Here is a 23234-nt window from a genome sequence, read left to right as displayed (position 1 = left end):
TATAGCGCCTTTCCGGAGCTCAAGGACGCTTTACATTAGTAACACAATAATACATAAACAATGAACAGTCACAAAAACACAGTTCAGATAGTACAGATCATTGAGAGTGAATGCATAACACATTAAGATAAATAACACTGAGAAAACAAAAAAGATTAAACTCAGAGATAGAAGAGATGCTGCGAAGAGTCAGAGGGAGTCAATTCCATATATTGGGAGCTACAATGCTGAATGACCAGCCACCAATAGTAGAGAGGCGAGATCTGAGTCCGGACCCAGAAGACCTGAGCGAGAAGATCGGGTTGTAGGGGAGAAGCAATTCACTAAGATAGCGAGGTGTCAGACCATGAAATTATTTAAATGTAAGCAGGATAATAGCAATAGAGTTAGCAGGTAAACCAATGAAGAGGGCATTGCAGTAGTCAAGGCATGAGGTTATAAATGCATGAACCAGTGTTTCGGCACCTTTGAGACTAATAAAGAGACTAAGGCAAGCAATGCGAGGTGAAAGAAGGCACTTTTAGAGAGTTAATATGACTTAATATGCCAAAGGCAAAGACTGTTTCACAAGTAACTTAATCGATTTTTTTTAATCATGTCTGGATATTTGTACTGGCAAAGGTGATCTTAAAAATATTGAAAATAATGTTTTGCAGTATTACGGCTGTCTTTTTATTTTTCAACATTCAGATTAGTACATTGATATTAGTTTCCCCCCTCATATGTTCATTGTCTGCCCTTGATTATACAGTTAGAGCAAACTCCTACGCTTCTGGAAGGCGATGAGATCACCTGGAATAACAAAAGAGGCTTTTCCGTTCCCAGACTCATCTTTGAAAACAGTTCCATATTCTTCGGGTTCTTCTGCTCCACAGTGTCCCAAAACAGCGAGTCCAGATCACTTGTGTATTTTGTGCAGGCCACAGGTAAGTTCTTCTTCAGTTTTCATTTGAATCAGATTCTACCACTTTCTGAATTTTGTTTGATATACTTTCAGAAACTCTATTAGATTTGGTCCTGGTAATTGAATAAAAGTCCTTCCTGTGGGCTGGATCTGGAATTGGCCATAATGTTTTTTTAATCTAAAGTGTGGGACATACAAAACATTTGCCAATGTCAATAGCCTTTTCTTCTCTGAGGGAAAATTAAAAACTTTGCTTCATTGAGATGATGCTTTAGAGAGTCGATAGAGCATGACAGTCAATGCCAGCAGGCCTCTCGAACTGTTAATGCATTAGCATATCTAAGACAATTCACTTAATGGCATTGTTTGGCTCAGTTACTGTGTTTGGGCTTGGATTCAAACTAACACATTTCCAACTACTGAAATAGCCTCAGTTGGGTTTATTTAGATTCATGAGGTTACTAGTGATTCATCTGAACACACAGAAAAGACCACAGTGAAAACCATGTATTTAAAACACATCAATCAATGCCAGCTCTTCTATTTTCGCAACATTAAAAAATTTACTGACAACTGTGGTTATAAGTGGTGTTTGATATGACAAGTATCACTAGTGCTTTTGTTCATACTTAGGGTTAGGATGAATGCAAAAATTCTGCATATAACTCATCCCACACCGTTTACACTACAGAAGAGAATGACACCTCAAATTGTGTGACTTGTTGAGGAAAGTTGAACTCTTACTAGGCCAGGTGTATTCAATTAAAGCTTTAAGAGGTCCAGACTCTACATTTCCTTCCCAGCAAAGGTCCGGAAAATAATAACGTGCACGGTGTCAGTATTTACTCTGGCTTTGAAATAGTTTTTAAATTGTTTTTTTTTTTTTTATAGTAATTATAACTTTCCTCATTGGCAGCAATTTTGTAACTTTGTAAAAGAAAAGAAAATAATAAATAGAGAGACAAAATAGTCTCTTCAAAGCAGAGATGAGGACACTGGCCCAGAGACAAAGTGGGGTGTGAGGGATTTGCCCGGATCTACCAAAAGATTAGGGTAATATATATATTTTCTGTTACATAATTATGCCTCACAAAATTTGTATAGAAACACCGGACACGAGCAACCCGACAGCAAAGTTGTTGTGGGGGCTCTCATAGGCGTAGATTAACTGTTTGAGTTTAGAGGGATGGATGCCAGTTGGCGCTGTCGTGCGCAGGGTTAATGCGCAAGTTTTTCTTTTTTTGTTTGTTTGGTTCGGGGGAAGTTTGGGGTTTGATTGTTGCACTAATGGGGAATGTGGTCTTTATAATTTTATTTTTGAAACACAGTCTATTTTTCTAATATGTCAAAATGTCAAATGTTAATATGAGTGGATTGTCTCTCTATATGTAGAATGTGAATGGGTTTGGGCACCCCATAAAAAGAAGGAAGGTTATTTATTTTCTTAAGCGTAAGAAATATGATAAAGTGTTTCTTCAAGAAATGCATCTTTCCCAGCAGGAAGCTGAAAAATTTGGGAAGATATGGGGTGGACATGTATTCTTTAGTGCTGGTTCAAATTAGAGCAGGAGAGTCATTACACTGATAAGTAAACATCTACAATTCAAATTTCTCAAACAGACTAAAGATCAATTAGGAAGAGTCTTTATTGATTTAGCAGAAATTTAGGGGCAAAGTTTTATTTTAGCTAATATTTACACACCTAACTCTGATGATCAGGGCTTTTTTATAGATCTTGAATGGATGTTGCAAGCCGCTGGCACCCGTCATGATATAATATTGGGAGGAGACATTAATCTTTTGATGGACTCAGTCCTTGATCATAGTGAAGCAAAAGTGTGCAAGGCCCCTAGAGCAACATTGAACTCTTGGTCTTACAGATATTGGAGACTTTTAAACCCATCTGGGAGGGATTATACATTTTTTCATCAGTCCATTAAGATTTATTCTAGAATAGATTTTTTTCCTTGATATCTAAGTCCCTCATTGCATCTGTTGTTGATTGCTCAATTGGAAACATCTTTTGGAAATGTCTCAGATCATGCTCTGGTGAGTTTAGAGGTGTTGCTACATATGGAGAAAAATAAATAATATAGTTGGTGCTTCAATGTATCCATTTAGCAAAATACTAATTTCCAACAAATGTTAAAGACTGAAATAAATGTTTATATGGAGACCAACTGGTTCTCAGTATCTTCTGTAGGTGTGGCTTGGGAGGCACTTAAGGCAGTTCTTAGGGGTCTGATCATACAGTATGCCTCATTTATCAAAAAATCCAAAGCACGAGAATTCGTGGAGTTTTAAGGGAATATTAAAAATGCAGAGGCACAGCTGGAGCACCGAATGTTGTCTGATGGCCTCAGAGAATTGACCCGACTGAAATACAGATATGATACTATTTTGTCACGGAAGGTGGAGCTTTGGCTATTCATGGCAAGACAGTCATACTTTAACAATCATACTTTGAGTCGGGGGACAAAGCAGGGAAACGTGGCTAGATATATAAAGCAGAGAGAATCTTCTTTTACCATTCCCTCTGAAATCTGCTGGTGGTCAAATATTTACCTCGGCCACTGATGTTAATAATTTTTTAAAGAATTCTTGAGCTTTAATGTTCTTCATATTTGTTTGCCAATGAAGATATTAGAAACTTAGTGGAACCATTAGAACTCCCTAAACTGATGAAAAAATTATCTTGGTTCTGAGATAACCTTGGAGGAGCTTGGCGATGTAATCAAGGCCTTGCCTACAGGCCAGATGGCTTTGCCGCTGAGTGTTTTAGATCTTATTCAACAGAACTGGCTCATTAAATCATTAAGAACAGAATCATTAAATAATGGAAAGCTTCCGCCAACCATGACACAAGCCTGGATCAGTCTGATTATTAAAAAAGACAAAGATCCAAGTGAGTGTAAGAGTTACCGTCCAATTTCCCTGATCCAGCTAGACGTTCAAATTCTGACTAAAATGTTGGTTAACCGATTAGTTAACGTTCTGACATCTCTTATACATACAGATCAGGTGGGGTTCATCCGGGGCCGCAGTTTTTCTGATAACATCAAGTGTCTAATCAATATCATGTGGTCATGTGGTCAGTGGCGAATGATCAGACTCCGGTCGCTGCCATCTCACTTGATGCCGAAAAGCTGTTTGATATGGTTGAAAGGCGTTTGATATGGGATTATCATTTTAAGATTTTGCTAATATATGGGTTCGGGAAGACTTTTATTGGATGGATTAAGTTGCTTTATGGACACTTGGTAGCGGCTGTACAAACAAATTTATTAATTGCAGATTATTTTACTCTGGATAGGGGCACCATTATTGTTGTGTCTTGCCCTGGAACCATTAGCAGCAGCAATAAGAAAAGAAGCTGATTTTCGAGAGGTGATGGCGGGAGGTATGACGCATAAGCTTTTACTTTACACAAATTATATTTTATTATTCGTCTCCATCCCCACTCGATCTATGCTTTGCCTCCACAGAATTATTAATTCCTTTTCTCAGGAAAGGAAGCTCTCAGGATACAGAGTCAATTGATCTAAATCCAAAGCTTTGGCTCTGACAGCGTACTGCCCCGTAATGGCTTTTCAGCTGGCGCTTTCCAGTGGCCCAAACAGGGCATTAAATATTTGGGCATATTATTCCCAGCAAATTTATGTGATTTAGTTAGAGTTAATTTTGACCCCTTAATAAAAAAGGTTTTCGAGCATGTGGGCAGGTGGGCTTCATTACATGTATCTATGATTGGGATGGTTAATGTTATTAAAATGAATTGTATTCCAAAATTCAGCTACCTGCTACAGTATCTCCCTACAGTCCTCCGCTCTTATTTCATGTAATTCGATAGCATAGCAAAGTCCCTCATTTGGAATGGTAAGTATCCCATATTACATTTCAATAAGTTACATAGGCCGGTTGGCAAAGGTGGGCTAGGCCTACCCAAGAATTTTATTTATTATTATGATTGTGGTCTCAGACATTTAGCTCATTGGTCACTTCCACCTGAGAGAGCCCATCCCTGGTTTAGTATCGAACAGGAAGTTCTTGCCCCTATTTTGCCATTGCAAATCTTTTTATTAAACTAACTGGAGAAGTTAAATCACACCCCATTATCTCGCATTTGCATGTGGTATGGACAAAAGTGGACAGAGTGTTTAATTCTGACATTTATTTAAACATTACCTTGAGCATATGGCTAAACCCAAAATTACATATTAAACGTACAGATTTTGAGGGAGGTTAATATGCTCAGTGACCTATATGAGAGTGTTGAGATCATTGAAAATATGATACAACATTTCAGAATTCCCAGATCTCAGTTCTTCAGGTATTTACAGTTGCGCAACCTGCCAAAAATGATTTTCTAACACATCCGAAAATAACAGAATGCTAGGTACAGTGTGTCCACGGCTTGGAAAGCGCTGGCACTCACCGTCCATGTTTGCAACACCCAACAGGATTTAAGTTTTATGAGCTCAAGCTGTATCCAGAAGACTCGCCCATGGAGCTTATGCAGGGGGAGATACTGGTGCTCAACTGCACTGCGCTGGTGGAGTTCAACACTGGTGTGGAATTCAAGTGGGACTATCCGGGCCAAAAGGTAATTACCTGGCCAGACTGCATACTGTGGTAAACTGCATAATGAACTCTTTCAGCTTGAACTGCAAGAGAGAGCACAATCTGTCTAATGCAGGATAAAATGATCTTCATGTTATTAACTGATGGCGTAGCAAAGAAGGTATTGGCCTGTGAATAAATGGCCAGTGGCTTTAGTGTGACTGCATTATGAAGTAATACATCTGTGCTAACTGTAACCCGCACAAGAAGAGACAGTCACAATGTAAGTCAAACTGCGTTTTATTGCAGGCAGGCAAAAGTACAATCAAGGGGCAAATCCAGTGACGAGTAGTCAAGGGGAGCGAGAGGTCGAAGCCGGGGTAAACAGGATCAGCGAGACGGGACTAGAGGGAGCAAAAGACAGGGGAACAAGGGGAGCTGGCAAGCTAAGGGGTAAACGAGAGGAGTTTCAGAACTAGACGAGACTAGCGGGGGGCAAAGACACGGGAAACTAAATACAATAACCAGCCCGTGAGACGAAAGGGTAGTGATATATATAGGGGCAAGTGCAGGTGTAAACCATGACAGGTGATGAGACGAGTGCAGGTGAAACTAATGTGCAGGAGTGCAGATGACGCGAGTGCAGGTTGTCATAATGTTCTGGGAGATTGGAAACGCGTGAGAAACTCGAGGAAGGGAGATTGCCTACGAGCATGTGAGCGAGTAGGAGCAAAGTGGGCGTGAGGGCTCGAGCGAGCAAAAAGAGCGTGCGAGCTCGAGGGGGCGGAACGAGCGTGGAAGCTCGAGGGGGCGGAGCGAGGGAGCGGGGTTCGTGACACTAACATATGCAAACCGTCAGATTAATTATTCTCCTACACTCCTTGGCTTGTCAGATCTATGACCACTCATAAATCTATCTAATCATTATTTTTGCTCTCCATATTCCAGTATTTTATTTTTACATCAGCTTTGATTCCGGCCACACAAATCTTGCTAGGTTATCCTGTTGTGTGCAATTCTATGCCTAACAAATTTAGTTTGATAACAAAAAGTGTTTGGGTGAATCTCAAGAAAACATGTCTGGATCTGCAAATGTGTAATATTTAAAGGGATAGAATGATAGAATGCTTTTTTGCCCTGTGCGGACAGGACAATAGGGTGGCGAGTTTACAACCCGTGCGGAACATCCTGGATAAAGCCACGGAAGTTTCCAGCATTCTGACCATCCGAGACGTTCACGTGAAAGACAGCGGCTTTTACACCTGCTTTGCTGGCAGCATGGAAATAAAACGAGAGCTGACTATTTTGGTCATAGTTCACGGTAGGTGCGAAATTTACAGACCAGTACCGTTTATGCCTCTATACAGCTAGATACCTAAATATCTTTTAATAGTTATAATAGTTGCTGTTTATTAACAGGTCTTTTTATTTTACAGAGAAACCTTTCATTAGTTTGGACTACAGAAATGGATCAGTTATAGAGGCTAGAGATGGACAAAAATCTGTCCGACTGTCTTTGAAAGTGTCGGCATACCCCTTACCAGAAACACAATGGTAAGTCAAATTATAAGGGTGGTTCTCACGAAATATGTCAAGTCTTATATGGTCCTATTTTATTTACAAATCAAAAGAAACTAATAAAAAATGATATTTCTCTTATAGAAAATTAAGCCTTAATTTGGGGCCATGGAGAATTTTTATTATAGGACATTATTTTCATGACAGTTATGCATATTTTACCCCCCAATTGTCATGACCACAATGCAAAAAAAATAAAAATAATAATAATTATCATTATGATAAAGTCATTATAATATGATTACTACTGCAACATGACAAATACTATAATATTTAAATTCACAGTAGTGCTCCATTGGTACTGCCTTTCATTTTCATTGATTATAATAGAAAAAAATATATAAAGTTTACAACAGCATAAATGTAACGGTTACACATAAAAAAAGTATCTGTGTCCCATTAATGAGAATCATTATTGAAAACAATGGGAATTGTAAAAGCAAAACATCCGGTTGCATTACAGTAATGATAATTGGGGGGTTAAAGTTTCTTACTGTCTGTGTCCAGAAAGTTATGTCACAATGCAAGTTTTCCTAAATGTAGGCTCATATTCTTTATGCAAAGTATAATTCTCTAATTGTTCTTTAATGATTAGGGGTATAATATTACCAGGACATTTTCTTGATAGGTTTCGTGAGAATCACTCATGAGCTTTTCAGCTTTTGAACTTGTGCATATATTTGCAATGTGTTCAGAATGTACTTTGCATATGTTTCCATAATCAACATTTTTGTAAAATGAGCACTAAACTGTTTACAGTAATTGATCATTGTCGTAACCGAATTTCTCGCATAGCTGTACTAGTTGCATATTTCTCGAATCACTCCGTGCCCTCTTTATTCTCACATAATCAAATAATGTAAACTCAAATCAATATTTCATGCCCATTTATTTCTTTATTTGATAAGTAGCCATTTAATAAGTGGCTCTGCTTTGTGTTGGGGTTCTAATCACCATGTCTAGATTTATTTAGCAATAATGGGTGCGTTCCATTCAGAAGTGATCATCCCAATGCCCTAGTCCCTTTGTAGACTTTACCATCCAGTTGAATGCTGAAAAGAGTAGGGGTCAAAAGTAACGGTCATTCGGAACTCATATTTTAAGTCCTTTTTATTGGAAATTCTGTTTGGAATGAGTTTACAGCATGGCGATAAGGATTGTTCTCCCTTCGGAATGCCCTCTGAAGGCATTAGAAGACAGAAGCATCCTCAGTGCTGGGTGGATTATTTCAGAATTGCAATCCAGGACTGATTACCAATTTCATGACTAAACATTTGAGTTAGAGCATTACCTCTGCTCTAACTCAAATTTATTTGATATCAATTAAGCCTTGGAGAGGGCAGACGGTGGCAGACGGTGGTGCGATGAGAGAGAGATAGTTTACGGACATGTCCGTCATGTAAGGGGGTTCAGATGGGCAAGGAGGAGGCGAGAACCGGCTTGTCAATATAAATAATAATTTAATGAAAACTTAAACCAAAACACACAAAACATAAACACACACATGATGGACATGTCCGTAAACTATCTCTCTCTCATTGCACCACCGTCTGCCATCGGCCTTTATCCCTCTCCAAGGCTTAATTAGCCTGATAAGGGACCGGGTGTGTATGATCACGACCCGACCCGGCCCCGCCCTCCGCCCTGCCACATGCTGTCTTCCTGGTTTGAATTTTTTTCAAAACAAAAAAAGTAATTGTAATCTGACTGTTCAGTATCCCTTACTTTCATGGCAATATGTATGTGTGCAGGTATAAGAATGGGAAACTGATCACCAAACGTCCAGAGTTCAGCAGGTTTAAGGTCCAGCAACAGGCACTGGAGATCAGGGACGTGTGTAAGCAGGACGCAGGGGAATATACGGTCGTTTTGAAAAACACGCCTGCTGCCTTGGAGAAAAGACTAAACTTTACTCTCATCGTCAATGGTAACTCTCTCAATATGCAACTTAGTACATGTAAAAAAATAAATAATGATAATTATTTGCTTGATCCATTATTTTATGGAGATTAAGAATCAGGGGGGGAGGGAGCTTGGATAGCTCAGCAAGTAAAGACACTGACAACCACACCTGGAGTTGCAAGTTCAAATCCAGGGCGTCCTGAGTGACTCCAGTCAGGCTTCCTAAGCAACCAATTGGCCCGGTTGCTAGGCTGGGTAGAGTCACGTTGGGTTAACCTCCTCATAGTCCCTATAATGTTGTTCTCACTCTCTGTGGGACACGTGGTGAGTTGTGCATGGATGCCACAGAGAATAGTGTGAAGCATCCACATGCGCTACGTCTCCGCAGTAACACGCTCAACAAGCCACAAGATAGTCACCATGCCACCACGAGGACTAGGAGCGCATTGGGAATTGGGCATTCCAAATTGGGGATAAAAGGATCAGGGGGTGGTGTAAAGATCTGAGCTGGAAACTTCAAGATCAGAGGTTCTCAACTTGTAGGTCGTGACCCAAAAATGGATCGCTGGTCTGATCTGATAGGGTCATTAACAAGAGGATAAAGAATACTAAATACAAAAACATTAAAAATTAAATGAAACTAACAATATAATGCATAGTTAGAATAGTAATTAGTAAAATAAATATAGGCTTATCAACTTTTAATGTCTGTGTCCTGAAGCAAAACCAGCTGAGAACCACTGATATACACTCATCGAGCACTTTATTAGGAACACTATGGTCCTAATAAAGTGCCCAACATGGTCTTCTGCTGTTGTAGCCCATCCATCCCATCCGAGATTATATTTTGCTCACTATCTGATATACCGTAGCCTTTCTGTCAGCTCAAATCAGTCTGGCCATTCTCCATTGACCTCTCTCATCAACAAGCCATTTAACGTCTGCAGAACTGTCGGCTTGAAAATCCCTGGAGATCAGCAGTTACAGAAATACTCAAACCGGCCCATCTGGCACCAACAATAATGCCACGGTCGGAATCACTGAGATCACATTTTTTCCCATTCTGATGGTTGATCTGAATATTGACTGAAGCTCCTGACCCTTATCTGAATGATTTTATGTATTGCACTGCTGCCACACGATTAGCTGATAGGATAATTCCATGAATTAAGGTGTACATGTGTACCTCATAAACTGCTTGATGAGTGTAGATGGCCTCAAAGCTAACTCGTTTTGACTAAAAGCCATTATGATTTGATTTCCTTAAAACCAAATGAAAATCGGGCCTATGGTCCATTAATATGTATTTGTTGTACGTTTCTCTTGATTTTCTGGTACAGTTCTGCCTCAGATCCATGAGAAGGAGGCAGCATCGCCTGCTAACCCTTACAGGAAGGGCAGTCGACAGACCCTCACTTGCACTGCCACCGGCACCCCCCCAGCCACCATCAGCTGGCAGTGGAGGCCCTGGAGCCCCTGTGGTCCCAACAGCACCCGCAGAACCCTGTAAGCAACACGTACTAGATCAACATGCCACATGTGACAGGTTTTGAGCTGCAGGGAAGTATTTTTCAGTTGAATTGTTTTGAAAACATCTGTCTGTCAAGACTGAAAGTCAGTGGGGTTAAGTACATGTACACAGTATATATGTGGACAATATATATATATATATATATATATATATAGGTTTTGAATGGTGGCAAAGTCTTTTACTGGTGAATTGTTTAAAACATCTTCCTATCAAGATCAAATAGCATTAGGGTTAAAATGTACTCCAAATACCTAATATTTTTCGGCTATTATTGCACTTAAGGGATTCTGCTCCCAGCATCGGTAATGAATCAATGGGAGTATTCGTTGATCTGGCGAAGCTGTCGAAATCACTATTCAGTGTTCAATGTGAGCACTCGTGGTTCATGCTGAGTTCAGAGTGGATAGACTTTGTCAATTTTGGCGATGTGCCCACAGTCTGTTACTGGATAGATACACTCTTTCCCATGTTTTCAGAAGCATTGTTTATTTTCTCTGCTGTAAGGGCTGAGCGGGCCTTGTGGTGGCAGCAGTTCTTCCGTGTTTGCAAAGAGATAAGGCAGCTGGGGAAGGCAGAGAAGTTTGGGGGGCTTTGGTGATATTTATAGTGCTCTGCTCGGGGAGAGCTCGGTGTGAAGGGCCGAGGCCTGCGACGAGTGATGTGTCATCTAAATTACAGGATGAATGGAGACAAGGGTTTTTAAGCCTCCTTTGGCCCTTAGAGGAAAAGTTAGGATATGTTTGAAATAGTGTACTAACATACTACATACACATTTAATATAGCATACTAAATACTACTACTGTTGCTAATGCTGCAGTATTTAGCATGTATACTGCATACAGTATTTTGGATGCATGAAATACACTGATACAATGGAGCAATTTAAAAATGTTCATTTATCAGCAGTTATTGTCTCTCAATTTTAGGCTGTTTGTTTCATTTTGCAGTGGTAAAATTGTGGAGATATCAGCTCTGTTCTAAAACATTGAGTTGCCTAAAATGTAGGACATTATAGTGCATTTCCTGTTCCACAACTGTTCTGTCTTTTGGCGAAATTTAAGGCAGCACTACATATATCATTTGAAAAGAAAGCAATCCTGGAATACACAGTATACTGTGAAAAAGGCACCATCTTTCGGATAAGACGTTAAACCGAGGTCCTGACTCTCTGTGGTCTTTGCAAATCCCAGGGCACTTCTTGTAAAGGGTGACCATTGGCCTCTATCCGTCACGGCTTCCTAATAATCCCCTATATACTATATATTAATTAGCTATATCACTGTACTCTACTCTTCACTAAGACTTATTGTGTGGTGGGTGTTCTGGTGCACTATGGCTGCTGCCACATCATCCAGGTGGATGCTGCACACTGTTGGTGGTTGAGGAGATTCCCCCAAAACTATGTAAAGTGCTTTGAGTGCCTAGAAAATTACAATATAAATGTAAGGAATTATTTTAAAAAAATATATATAAAGAATTAATATGTTTTTGGTTTAAAACACATTGGATTTCCTATGTTGATACCTCTCATCCACACTAAAACTGTGTTTTCCTCCGATGAATACAGATCCAAAACAAATCCAAAATGTTATATCTAAAGGTATAAGTGTAGGCGTGGCCTTAGCATAATTGTGCTGCCCATTTTATAAAGAACTGTTGTGAAATTCGTTCCTTTGAAATGATTTAGAGGCTGAAATGTATGTGGCCTTCATTTGTATCCATAGTTAGCTCTCATCACACACAGGAAGTCACATCTAAAAGATCTTCCTGGTGTGGGAACTGTCCATGTGAGCATCCTGCATCCTGATTTTCTTGCTCTCCCTTGCTTATTCTCTCTCCTCTCCCACACACATATACATTAGGGAGTGATAATCCTACAGTTTCTCATAGATATTTGATCTCACTGAGTTCATAGCCTATATATGCTATGCTAAAAACATTTAGCCACATACATTTTGTAGGTCTGACCTCCTACGCGATGTTGAGGGAGCTACATTGAAACATTAAAGCTACTAGCTTACATTTTTTATTTTCACAGGGGTCGAAGAGACCAACGAGACAAGATTCCCCTCTGTCAAGACTGGATGGATCTGGATCCCGACCACACCATCAATCCTATCGAAAACATTGATACTTTGACTGAGATGGTGGATGGAAAAGAAAAGGTTTTATTTCCTGTTTAATTCTTTGCATTTCCTGAACATTTCCCGTAAATGTCTAAATTAAATATATATTATTTCCCCCCACCTTGAACTCTTGAGTTTTTATGCAAGCACGACCAAATATCTGAAATCTGACATCCAGGGGCGCAGGGCCAAATGTGTTACAATTTCCACTTTCGAAATATTTAAACCCATCTTCCAGGCTTTGCTCCCTGGATGAAGAGGGAATAAAAACACATTAACATTGTACGCTCTTCCTGATTTCTGTCACACCTGTGAGGTCATTTCCTGTGAGTGGATTTGGGAATAGGAGTGGCAGGGGAAAGAGGGTGTAATGTAACATAGAGCTTGACATTTAGCTGTAATCCAAATGAAACAGTCAATCTTTATTTCACCAAATTGTTTTTGCTTTGCTGAGTTGCTCAACTGAAATCGATGAGTATTAGAGCCCCTCCATGAGGTTGTGTATGAGCGCCTCAGTTGCCCTGAGTACTGGAGTTGGGTCTTGGCAGTAGGAAATAATCAAATAGTACATCATGGGCACAGTGTTAAATATGAATCTCAACACCAAGTGGCCTCTTATAAGAGGCACCAGGAAGTGCAGATAATACTGAAAAACCAGAAAGACTGCAGTGCGATTTTGAGATCAGGGCAGGGTCCCTCGGATCAGGACGGGGACCTGAGCTCAACTAATATGGAGGGTGAGGTGGCTCCTAATCTTCTGGGAGTCGCGTACCGCATTTGGGGCCTGGGGTAAAGGTGCATCAGGGCTGGACTGGCTGGGTGGATTCTGCTGTTTTGCCTGGTGTGATCCATGTAGACATCTGCCAACAATAATAAAGATTATTATTATTATTACTATTACTACTGTTATTATGACTATTATCAGTATGATAATATATATATATATATATATATATATATATATATATATATACATGATATATATATATATTATAGTATAATTTAGTTTTCTCTACCATCATATAATTTCTTTCCACTATTATTAACTGCTTAAAAGGGGGTTGGTAAAGGAAAAACTAAATAAAAGTATTCCAAATGTCACCCGGTATTTCCCAAATCATTGATTTAGTTATTACGCACCCTTAAACACCTTTCAAAGATTCAATGAACCCACTTACTATTGCCTTACTATTGCATGCTTTGGTCCACATATGTTACACATTACGCAGAAGACATGTATCTCCTGGTATGTGAGCCTTTCTATCTGTTAAATGTATCCTCTTTTATTCTTGTGTGTGGCAATAATAATAATAAAAGATTGTTTTTGTTGTTTCAACAGACTGTAGGCCGTGTGGTCATTCAGAACGCCAATGTGTCCACCATGTACAAGTGCTCAGCGGAGAACAAAGTTGGAAAAGATGAACGATTGATCTATTTCTACATAACCAGTGAGTTTCAACAACACTTTTGTGCCTGCAGCAAAACCTGTTTGACTGTGCTTTAACTTTTACTTTAGAAGTGTCACTTTCTAAGCAGTCAGACTTACGACCTGGCAGGCGATAAAATGCCATAGACTTAAATTGAAAGAGGGACCTGTGTCATATCTAGAGAACAGATTGGCATAGAGATTCTTGTGGGCTCTTTTGATTTTTTTTCAGTAAGCTACCACATAGCAATGCCCTAGCAACCACCCAGAACACCTTAGTAACTGCATAGCTACCCACTAAAAAGACACAGAACACCATAGAAACCACAAAGCAACCCCAGGCAATTACCCAGATCAGTCTAGCACCTGAAAAGAAATGCACTAAAAAACAATTAGAACTCCTCAGTAACTGCCTAGGAATATGCACCGAAAACATTTAGAACACACTCAAAATAGCTTGGCAACCGCATAACAACACCCTCACAACCACCCAGAACACTGTGTATAGCAACTGCATAGCAACACATTAAAAACCATTTAGAACACTGTAACAACCACATAGCAACACACTAAAACACTTTAGAACACTTTAGCAACCACATAGCAACAAACTAAAAACTACTTAGAACACCTTGGCAACTGCATAACAACACTCTGGCAACCACAAAGAACACTGTGTATAGCAACTGCATTGCAACACACTAAAAACTACTTCAGAACATCTTAGCAACTGCATAGCAAAGCACAAATCACTCAGAACTCCTTTGCAACTGCATAGCAAAACCCTAGCAACCACCAAGAACGCCCTAGCAACTGCATAGCAATGCACTGAAACCCACCCAGATCACCTTGGTAACCACATAGCAACACACTAAAATCCACCCAAAACACTTTGGCAACAACAAAGCAATGCCATGGCAACCACACAAACACATGTAAGTGAACAGCAACACACCAAATACTACTCCTCAGCGCATTGCAACGTGCAACTTCTTGCAAATGTAAAAATCTATTGCAAATCTACTTTACAACATTCCTGTCTTTGGCTATCCAAATGTCTGCCACAATTCTCTGTGCATCCCTTTCCTAGCTATTCCAGAAGGATTTGGAATAGAGATGGAGCCTTCGGAAGAACCACTAGAACAGGATCTGGTGCGGCTGAAGTGTAACGCAGATAATTACACCTATGAAAACCTGCAGTGGTATCGTCTGGGCCTGCAAGTAGGTCCTCCAGAATTGGACTGCAGGAGTCTGCACCAGTACACAGAGACACTGGGGGGAAAGCTCTCGTTCCAGACCTCTAGTAACAACTGGGTCCTAGAGCTCACCATACCCAACATCCAGTTACAGGACGAGGGGAACTACGTGTGCGAGGTGCAGAACCGCCACAGTGGGGAAAAACATTGCCACCGCAAGTATATCCCGGTCAAAGGTGAGTGTCATAGATTGGCAATTTACTATAATTTGAATAGGTTGTGCTAAGATCTACACATTAAGACTGTGTAGACAGACACCCCCTCAAAATTTTGTCCACAAAGCATATATTAAAAAGTATGGAAAAACGGACATTTGTGAATATTTTGTTCATCAGTTTTGTAAATATAGCATATGCATTATGTTTATCAATATTTAGATGTAGGTTAAGGTTATATTCCCTTTCCTTCCATGTAGGTTAACATGTAGGGAAGTGGAAAACTCACTCAAAAATAATTGAAAACCGATAACAAGAATATGCCAATAATCACAAATTGGGCATATACTGGCCTATTAATCAGCCTGAACTATATATCTATCACCATTAAAAGTATTTTTCTATTAAGTCCAATCCAAAACCTTCTCTGTGTCCCAGCGCTGGAAGCACCTCGATACCGTCACAACCCCACCAATCAGACTGTGAATGTGAGCGAGTCACTGCTTATGAAGTGTGATGTGGAGGGCACACCGTCTCCCCAGCTGTCCTGGTTTAAAGACAACCAACCCCTCCACCAGATATCAGGTTGGTATGTGTAAACCTCACTCCCCTGGCCTCAAGAGGCGCACTAGCGACTGACACTAGAGACTGTAGCCTCCTTGTTAGTGCGGCCACCACCCATGCCAGCTGACACCGGTTCCAATCCCGCTTGAAGCGGGTCGAGCAGGACTGGTTACACCTGGCAGACGATAAAAACATCCTAGTAGTCTTCATTGAAAGAGGTACCCGAGCCATATCCAGAGAGTCTTAGAGACTTTTAGCAACCAACCTGAACACCCTAGCAACACCCTAGCAACTACACAGATATCTTAGCATCTTGACGGTTGGTTTTGCACAGTAAAGCACCACTCGCATTGTCTCCAGAATATGTAAACAGTTTTGTTTAACTTGAATGAACCCTCATTGAGGAATTACTATATTTCATAGTATGTGGATTGTATGTTTGATGGGACACTGTATGGGAAATAAAGAATAGGTATAGATGTTATAGGTAGCCTCCTCTTCTTTTACATTTATACAGTTTTTTATTCATTTTCATCCCATCATTTCTTCCCTTTTTCTGCATGTAGTACAGCAACCCATCCCCGCTTCAAAATAACACAAATATACTAGTCTAAAAGCAAACTCATTACAGATTACATTATAACACAGCAATCCTATCTAACCAAGCAGACTTACTCATGCATTCACACACACACACTCTTTGTCACAAACAAATTGAATTCCAGGATTGAAATTAACGCATTCCATTCATTCTGATTGACTCATTGTACATTCAGAAGGGTTCATGAGCTCCATTAACCAGTCTGAATGAAAGTTAGACAGGCCACTGGATTATTGTTACATTGCATATAGCAAGAACAAAACTGCACACATCTTGGGAAATGTATGTGGGTTGATAGTGGGTTGTAAGTGAATTTACATGCAGTGCATTTACAGTGATTTATGTGTGTTTGGGTCAGGTTTTGAAGACATTGTGGCCAACAAATGTCCCACACATGGATAGTACAACCTGAAATCTCAGAAACTGCAGAGAGCAGCCAACAGTTCTCACGAGGAAGACGGCTAAACAAACTAAATAATGTCTTAAAGGAATGTTCCAGGTTCAATACAAGTTAAACTCAATTAAAAGCATGGTGAATACCACAAAAAATGATTGTGACATGTTCCTCCTTTATTTAAAAAAAGCAAAACATGTTGTTACAGTGAGGCACTTACAATGGAAGTGAATGGGGGGCCAGTCTGTAAATGCTCTAATACACAGTTTCTAAAGTATAGACGCAATTCGTAACATTATACTTGTTAACATGATTTTAGTTTGATAAAATCACTTACCAACCTCTTCTGACTAAAGTCATATCCAATATTATAACTTTGTAGTTATGACATCATAAGCCTGTAAGGCTGGTATTAGATTAGATTTCACACTAAAATCATGTTTACATCTTGTGGCTATACTTTTGTAATCTGAATGTTAATTGGCGCTTCACTAAGCTCCGCACCCCTAAGTTACGGTCGCTCGCTCTGTCAAGCTCTGCAGAACTCCCCATAGGAATGAATGGGAGTGTGCCGTGAATGGCTCGGTTTTTGGCTAAATTGTCTCATAAATAGAATGGATAATATTCTTAAGTGGGCTGGAATGAAGAGTGACATTGGAATGCATATTTATCTGACATTTATTGTAAAAGAAATTGTTATATTACACAGTAATTTGATTGAAAACTGTGGAGACTGTGAATCATAATAAAAGCAAACGATTAGAGAAAAGTGTCATTTGACAGGGTTTTACAAACCTAAGTGAAAAGAACTGCTTATAACATCTCATATGACACACTCAATGCTGTAAAACTTTATTTGCCATCTTCTATACTATGATATGAATCAACAATTAAATACATTTTTGAAAACTGTTGATAAAACCCCACTTAAAACTATTCAAACACACATTCCTCCTGTAGGCACTCATTGGAATATAGCAAATGTGTGTCAGTTATGGCAGCCCGGCAACAGTTGCTAAGACAGCCTTGGTCAGAAGGCCTGACTTAGTGAACGGTCAATTTGAACATTTATGGACTTGCCCCATTCACTTTAATTATATGCAATATTTTTTAATATTTTTAAAAAATGCAACTGCTTTAAAAAAGAAAAAAACAACAAACAAGGGAAAACAACATTATGTCACAAATACTGTTGAAAACGTTTATAAACCCAGAATATTCCTTTAAAGGGGTAGTTCACCCAAAAAGATTTATTATGTCATTATTTACACACATTCATGTCATTCCAAACCCGCATGACTTTCTTTCTTCAGTGGAACACATAAGGAGATATTTAGCAGAATGTTAGGGACTGACATCCTCAATCACCATTAACTTTCATTGTGTAATCCAGTTAACAGACTTTAGTAAGTGCCATGTAGTAGAGGAAGTCAATATAAAGCACTAGCTGGCTGGCCGAGCACATTTCTTTGTGATTGACAATTTTGTGGGTGTGTCCAGGAATCCTGCTGCAGGACTCCAATCGGACGCTCAGCATTCAGCGCGTGCGAGAGGAAGATGCAGGTCTGTACACGTGCACTGCCTGCAACAAGAGGGGCTGTGTTCAATCCTCTGCATCAGTGTCCGTCATCGGTGAGCACCTGTCTCTTGCGATAGGAGGCACTTTACTATACAGTTCACTGTCATTGTGTTAGAAATGAGCTTTGTCCTTCAGATAAGAGTTATTTAGTAAGCACACACACACTCACACATATACTCACACTACTTACATTCTTACCTTCATGATTTACCTCTTCTTCACCATTTAAATATTTATTTAAAAATATCTTGAAAGCAGTAGTGTAGATATGTAGTTGGATAGGCAACTGAATTAAATACAGTTGAAGTCAGAAGTTTACATACACTTTGGTTGAAGTCATTAAAACTCATTCTTTAACCACTCCACCACTTCACAGATTAATAGTTTTTGCAAGTCGTTTAGGCCATCTCCTACTAAGTCATTTTTCCAAATATTGTTTACAGACAGATTGTTTCACTTTTAATTTAACTATGTCACAATTCCAGTGGGTCAGAAGTTTACATACACTAAGTTAACTGTGCCTTTAAGCAGCTTGGAAAATTCCAGAAAATTATTTCAAGCCTTTAGCCAATTAGCTTCTGATAGGAGGTGTACTAAATTGGAGGTGTACCTACTGATGGATTTTAAGGCCTACCTTCATACTCAGTGCATCTTTGCTTGACATTATGGGAAAATCAAAAGAAATCTGCCAAGACTTCAGAAACAAAATTGTGGAACTCCACAAGTCTGGTTCATCCTTGGGAGCAATTTCCAAATGCCTGAATGTACCATGTTCATCTGTACAAACAATAGTACACAAGTGTAAAAACCATGGGACCACGCAGCCATCATACCGCTCAGGAACGCATTCTGTCTCCTAGAGATAAATGTAGTTTAATGCAAAAAGTGCAAATCAATCCCAAAACAACAGCAAAGGACCTTGTGAAGATTCTGGAGGAAACAGGTAGACAAGCATCTATATCCACAGTAAAACGAGTCCTATATCGACATAAACCGAAAGGCTGTTCAGCAAGGAAGAAGCCACTGCTCCAAAACCACCATAAAAAAGCCAGACTGCAGTTTGCAAGTGCACATGGGGACAAAGATCTTCCTTTTTGGAGAAATGTCCTCTGGTCTGATGAAACAAATATTGAACTTTTTGGCCATAATGACCATCGTTATGTTTGGAAGTAAAAGGCTTGCAAGCCAAAGAACACCATCCCAACTGTGAAGGTGGCAGCATGATGTTGTGGGGTGCTTTGCTGCAGGAGGGACTGGTTCACTTCACAAAATAGATAACATCATGAGGAAGGAAAATTATGTTGCTATATTGAAGCAACATCCCAAGACATCTGCCATGAAGTTAATGCTCAGTTGGAAATGGGTCTTCCAAATGGACAATGACCCCAAGCATACCTCCAAAGCTGTGGCAGAATGGCTTAAGGACAACAAAGTCAGGGTATTTTAGTGGCCATCTCAAAGCCCTGACCTCACTCTGAAAGAAAGTTTGTGGGCAGAATTGAAAAAGAGTGTGCGAGCAAGGAGGGCTTCAAACCTGACTCAGTAACACCAGTTCTGTCTGGAGGAATGGGTCAAAATTACAGCAACCTATTGTGAGATGCTTGTGGAAGGCTACCCAAAATGTTTGACCCAAGTTAAACAATTTAAAGGCAATGCTACCAAATACTAAAAAAGTGTATGTAAACTTCTGTTTGATGAAAGATATAAAAGCTGAAATAAATAATTATCTCTACTATTATTCTGACATTTACATTCTTAAAATATAGTAGTGATCCTAAGTGACCTAAAACAGGGAATGTTTTCTACAATTAAATGTCAGGAATTGTGAAAAACTGAGCTTAAATGTATTTGGCTAAGGTGTATGTAAACTTCTGACTTCAACTGTATGTAATGATTGTAAAAATAATTTTAGGGCAATTTAAAGATGAAGTGTGTAAATTCTGTGCCACTAGCTGCATCAAACAAAATGTAAGAAATATCGTCTTGATTACTGATGCAACCTCTGTTCCCTGATGGAGGGAATGAGATGTTGTGTTGATGTAGGGACACTAGGAGTTCGCTCTTGTGAGTCCCAATCACGATGGATTTATTCAGAAAAGGCCAATAAAAATTGGTGAGTGGAATTTGCATGCCACTCTCCGCCCAGGACATACGGGTATAAAAGGAGATGGCGTACACCACTTGTTCAGATTTGTGCTGAGGAGCTGAGAGAGAGTCCCGGCCATGTCAGTGGTCAGTTCAGCGCTGTGGCAGGAGGGACACAAAGTCTTGTTCCCTCCATCAGGGACCAGAGATTACATCAGTAACCAAGATGTTCCCTATCTGTCACTCACTCGACGTTGTGTCGATGTAGTGACACTAGGAGTTCCTATAAGAAATGCTGCAGGTGCTGAACTGTGTCACTAGGTACGGAGGAGCAGACACGTGCAAACTGGATGACGTTGTGACCTTCCAGCAAGTTAAGTAAGGCACCTCCCTGGTCCCGTTAAGGGTGAGAGGAAGAACTTACCCGAGGAGGCTACAGGTGGTAGCCTTTCCTGATTTTTGTATTAAGCAAATTCCTGCTGAGCACCTGATAGAATAGCACTGGGAAAGTGCTCTTCCCTCTCCAGGAGGGAGAGTACTCCAGAGACCACATCCTACCGGAAGGACTTACTGACCGGGAATTTCACATATGGAATGAAACCCCTGGGGAGGACCCTATCTATGGAGAGGGTACACAGCCACAGTGGCTGAGGCAGAGCGGAGCTCTGCTGAGGGGAAGACACAGGGTGCACCAATGGCAATACATCATACAGGATTACCGAGGGGGGAAATAACCACTGAGCACTGAGCCCAAGTACACAGGCTCACCATGAGTACCGTGCCTGGCGGCGTTACCCTCCTCAAAGTTCGTTACTGAACAGTGCTTAAGAAATCGAGAAGGAGTTCAGTGTTCACCAGTTACGGAGAACTGTTTTGATAGTGCACATTATCACTTCGAAAGGGGAAAGGCGTTAATGCAAGCGATACACCCAACCAGCTGCCTGACCTTACCTGTTGGTACCCCATAACACTCGGCTGAAACCAGTTCTATATGGAGGTTGTATAACCTCGCAAAGGTATTGGGTGTAGCCCAACACGGTGCTCTGTATATGTCTGTTAGAGGCATTCCATTCGCCAGTGCCCAGGAGGAAGCAACACTTTTGGTGGCGTGCACCCGAACTCCCAGGGGGCATGGCAGTTCTTGTGATTGGTAAGCCAAAAATATGGCATCCACAATCCAAAGGGCCAGCCTCTGTATACAGCCTTCCCCTTCTGCTGTCCTCCAAAACAGACAAAGAGCTGCTCCGAGCGTCTAAAGCTCTGCATGCAGTCCAGATAGATGCACAGGGTGCAAACTGAACACAGCAATGACAAGGTTGGGTCTTCCTCCTCTGAAGGGAGTGCTTGCAGTTTCACCACCTGCATGCGGACACATGTGGTAAATCCAGTAGCAGCAGCTAAGTTGACGGGACGAACAAACATGTGCGCTCGGCTCCGAAGAACAAGTCTGAATGAGTGGTGCACGTCATCTCCTTTCATACCAGTATATCCGGGGCGGAGAGCGGCATGCAAATTAAATAAAATAAATCAAAGGTGATTGGGGCTCTCAAGAGCGAACCCCTAGTACCACTACATCGACACAACGTCGAGTGAGTGACAGACAGGGATTTATTGTTTACTTACTGCCCTGTGTGCCTCTCCCTTCTCCTTCAAAGTCCAGACAACCTTTAAATTGCCTTAAAAAAAATTCTGAGCTTCGATGTTGAGTGTGCAGAAAGATTGTGTTATGTACATACTGCATATGGTAGTAAGCTTGCTTTAATGCATTCTCATAATAACACACAATCTATTTTCTGCCAGGTTCAGACGACAAGACCAACGTAGAAATCGTGATTCTCATCGGAACCGGAGTCATTGCCATCTTTTTCTGGGTCCTTCTACTCGTCATCTTCTGCAATGTCAAACGGGTCAGTACAACATGTCGCATTGCCTTAAATGGTTTCACTCTGCATCTAAATCACAAACAGATTAATTTCACATGCTTTTTAAAATTAACCCCTGATGTCCCCAAGTCTTTTCAGTAGCTGCAGTCACCCAGATACACATACTGTACACTGCCTCCAGAACAACATATTTGCAAACCACATCAACATTTATATGTTGAACATGAGTTGCACAGTCAGCAATTCTACAAGATGTTATGGATCGCAAGCTCGCCTCAGTGTAGCCTCATGCTCGTCGCTTATGCGTTCTGATTGGCTGGTATCGGCCAGAAGTAATTGTTATGATGTTGTCCTGCAGGTGAACCCAGCTGATATCAAAACAGGCTATCTGTCCATCATCATGGACCCAGAGGAGGTGCCGCTTGAGGAGCAGTGTGAATACTTGTCGTATGACTCCAGCCAATGGGAGATATCACAAGACAGACTGCGACTTGGTACTTTCACTCAGTTGGTTCATTTTAAAAGCTTTGATGTAGTATAAACTCGATCTAAGAAGATAACTTTCAAGGCTTGTATCCCAGAAATAAAGCATATTTATGGTCTAAATATTGTTTAAAAGAAATAACTGTATTCAGAATGGCATACCAGCTTACTACTTACTGTGCAGTGTATACTATTCACTTTATATAT

The 23234-nt window shown here is 40.3% G+C and overlaps 1 protein-coding gene across 1 annotated transcript in view; it reads left to right on the top strand.

Moving 5' to 3' along the window:
* The window catches only part of flt4 (fms related receptor tyrosine kinase 4), a 63513-nt gene that overhangs the window by 28888 nt on the left and 11391 nt on the right, over nt 1-23234 (top strand). Inside the window, exons 5-17 of the mRNA XM_052154649.1 lie at nt 752-926; nt 5365-5507; nt 6614-6785; nt 6901-7018; nt 8794-8969; nt 10285-10450; nt 12514-12640; nt 13941-14049; nt 15118-15459; nt 15877-16023; nt 18498-18629; nt 22462-22568; nt 22903-23038. Of these exons, the coding sequence (XP_052010609.1) occupies nt 752-926; nt 5365-5507; nt 6614-6785; nt 6901-7018; nt 8794-8969; nt 10285-10450; nt 12514-12640; nt 13941-14049; nt 15118-15459; nt 15877-16023; nt 18498-18629; nt 22462-22568; nt 22903-23038 (2050 nt within the window). The remainder of the gene's footprint in view (nt 1-751; nt 927-5364; nt 5508-6613; nt 6786-6900; nt 7019-8793; nt 8970-10284; nt 10451-12513; nt 12641-13940; nt 14050-15117; nt 15460-15876; nt 16024-18497; nt 18630-22461; nt 22569-22902; nt 23039-23234) is intronic.

This window comes from Xyrauchen texanus, chromosome 23 (genome assembly GCF_025860055.1).
Source record: "Xyrauchen texanus isolate HMW12.3.18 chromosome 23, RBS_HiC_50CHRs, whole genome shotgun sequence".
NCBI lineage: Eukaryota > Metazoa > Chordata > Actinopteri > Cypriniformes > Catostomidae > Xyrauchen > Xyrauchen texanus.
Note: the sequence above shows the minus strand (reverse complement) of the source record. Positions and strands in the feature narration are given on the sequence as shown.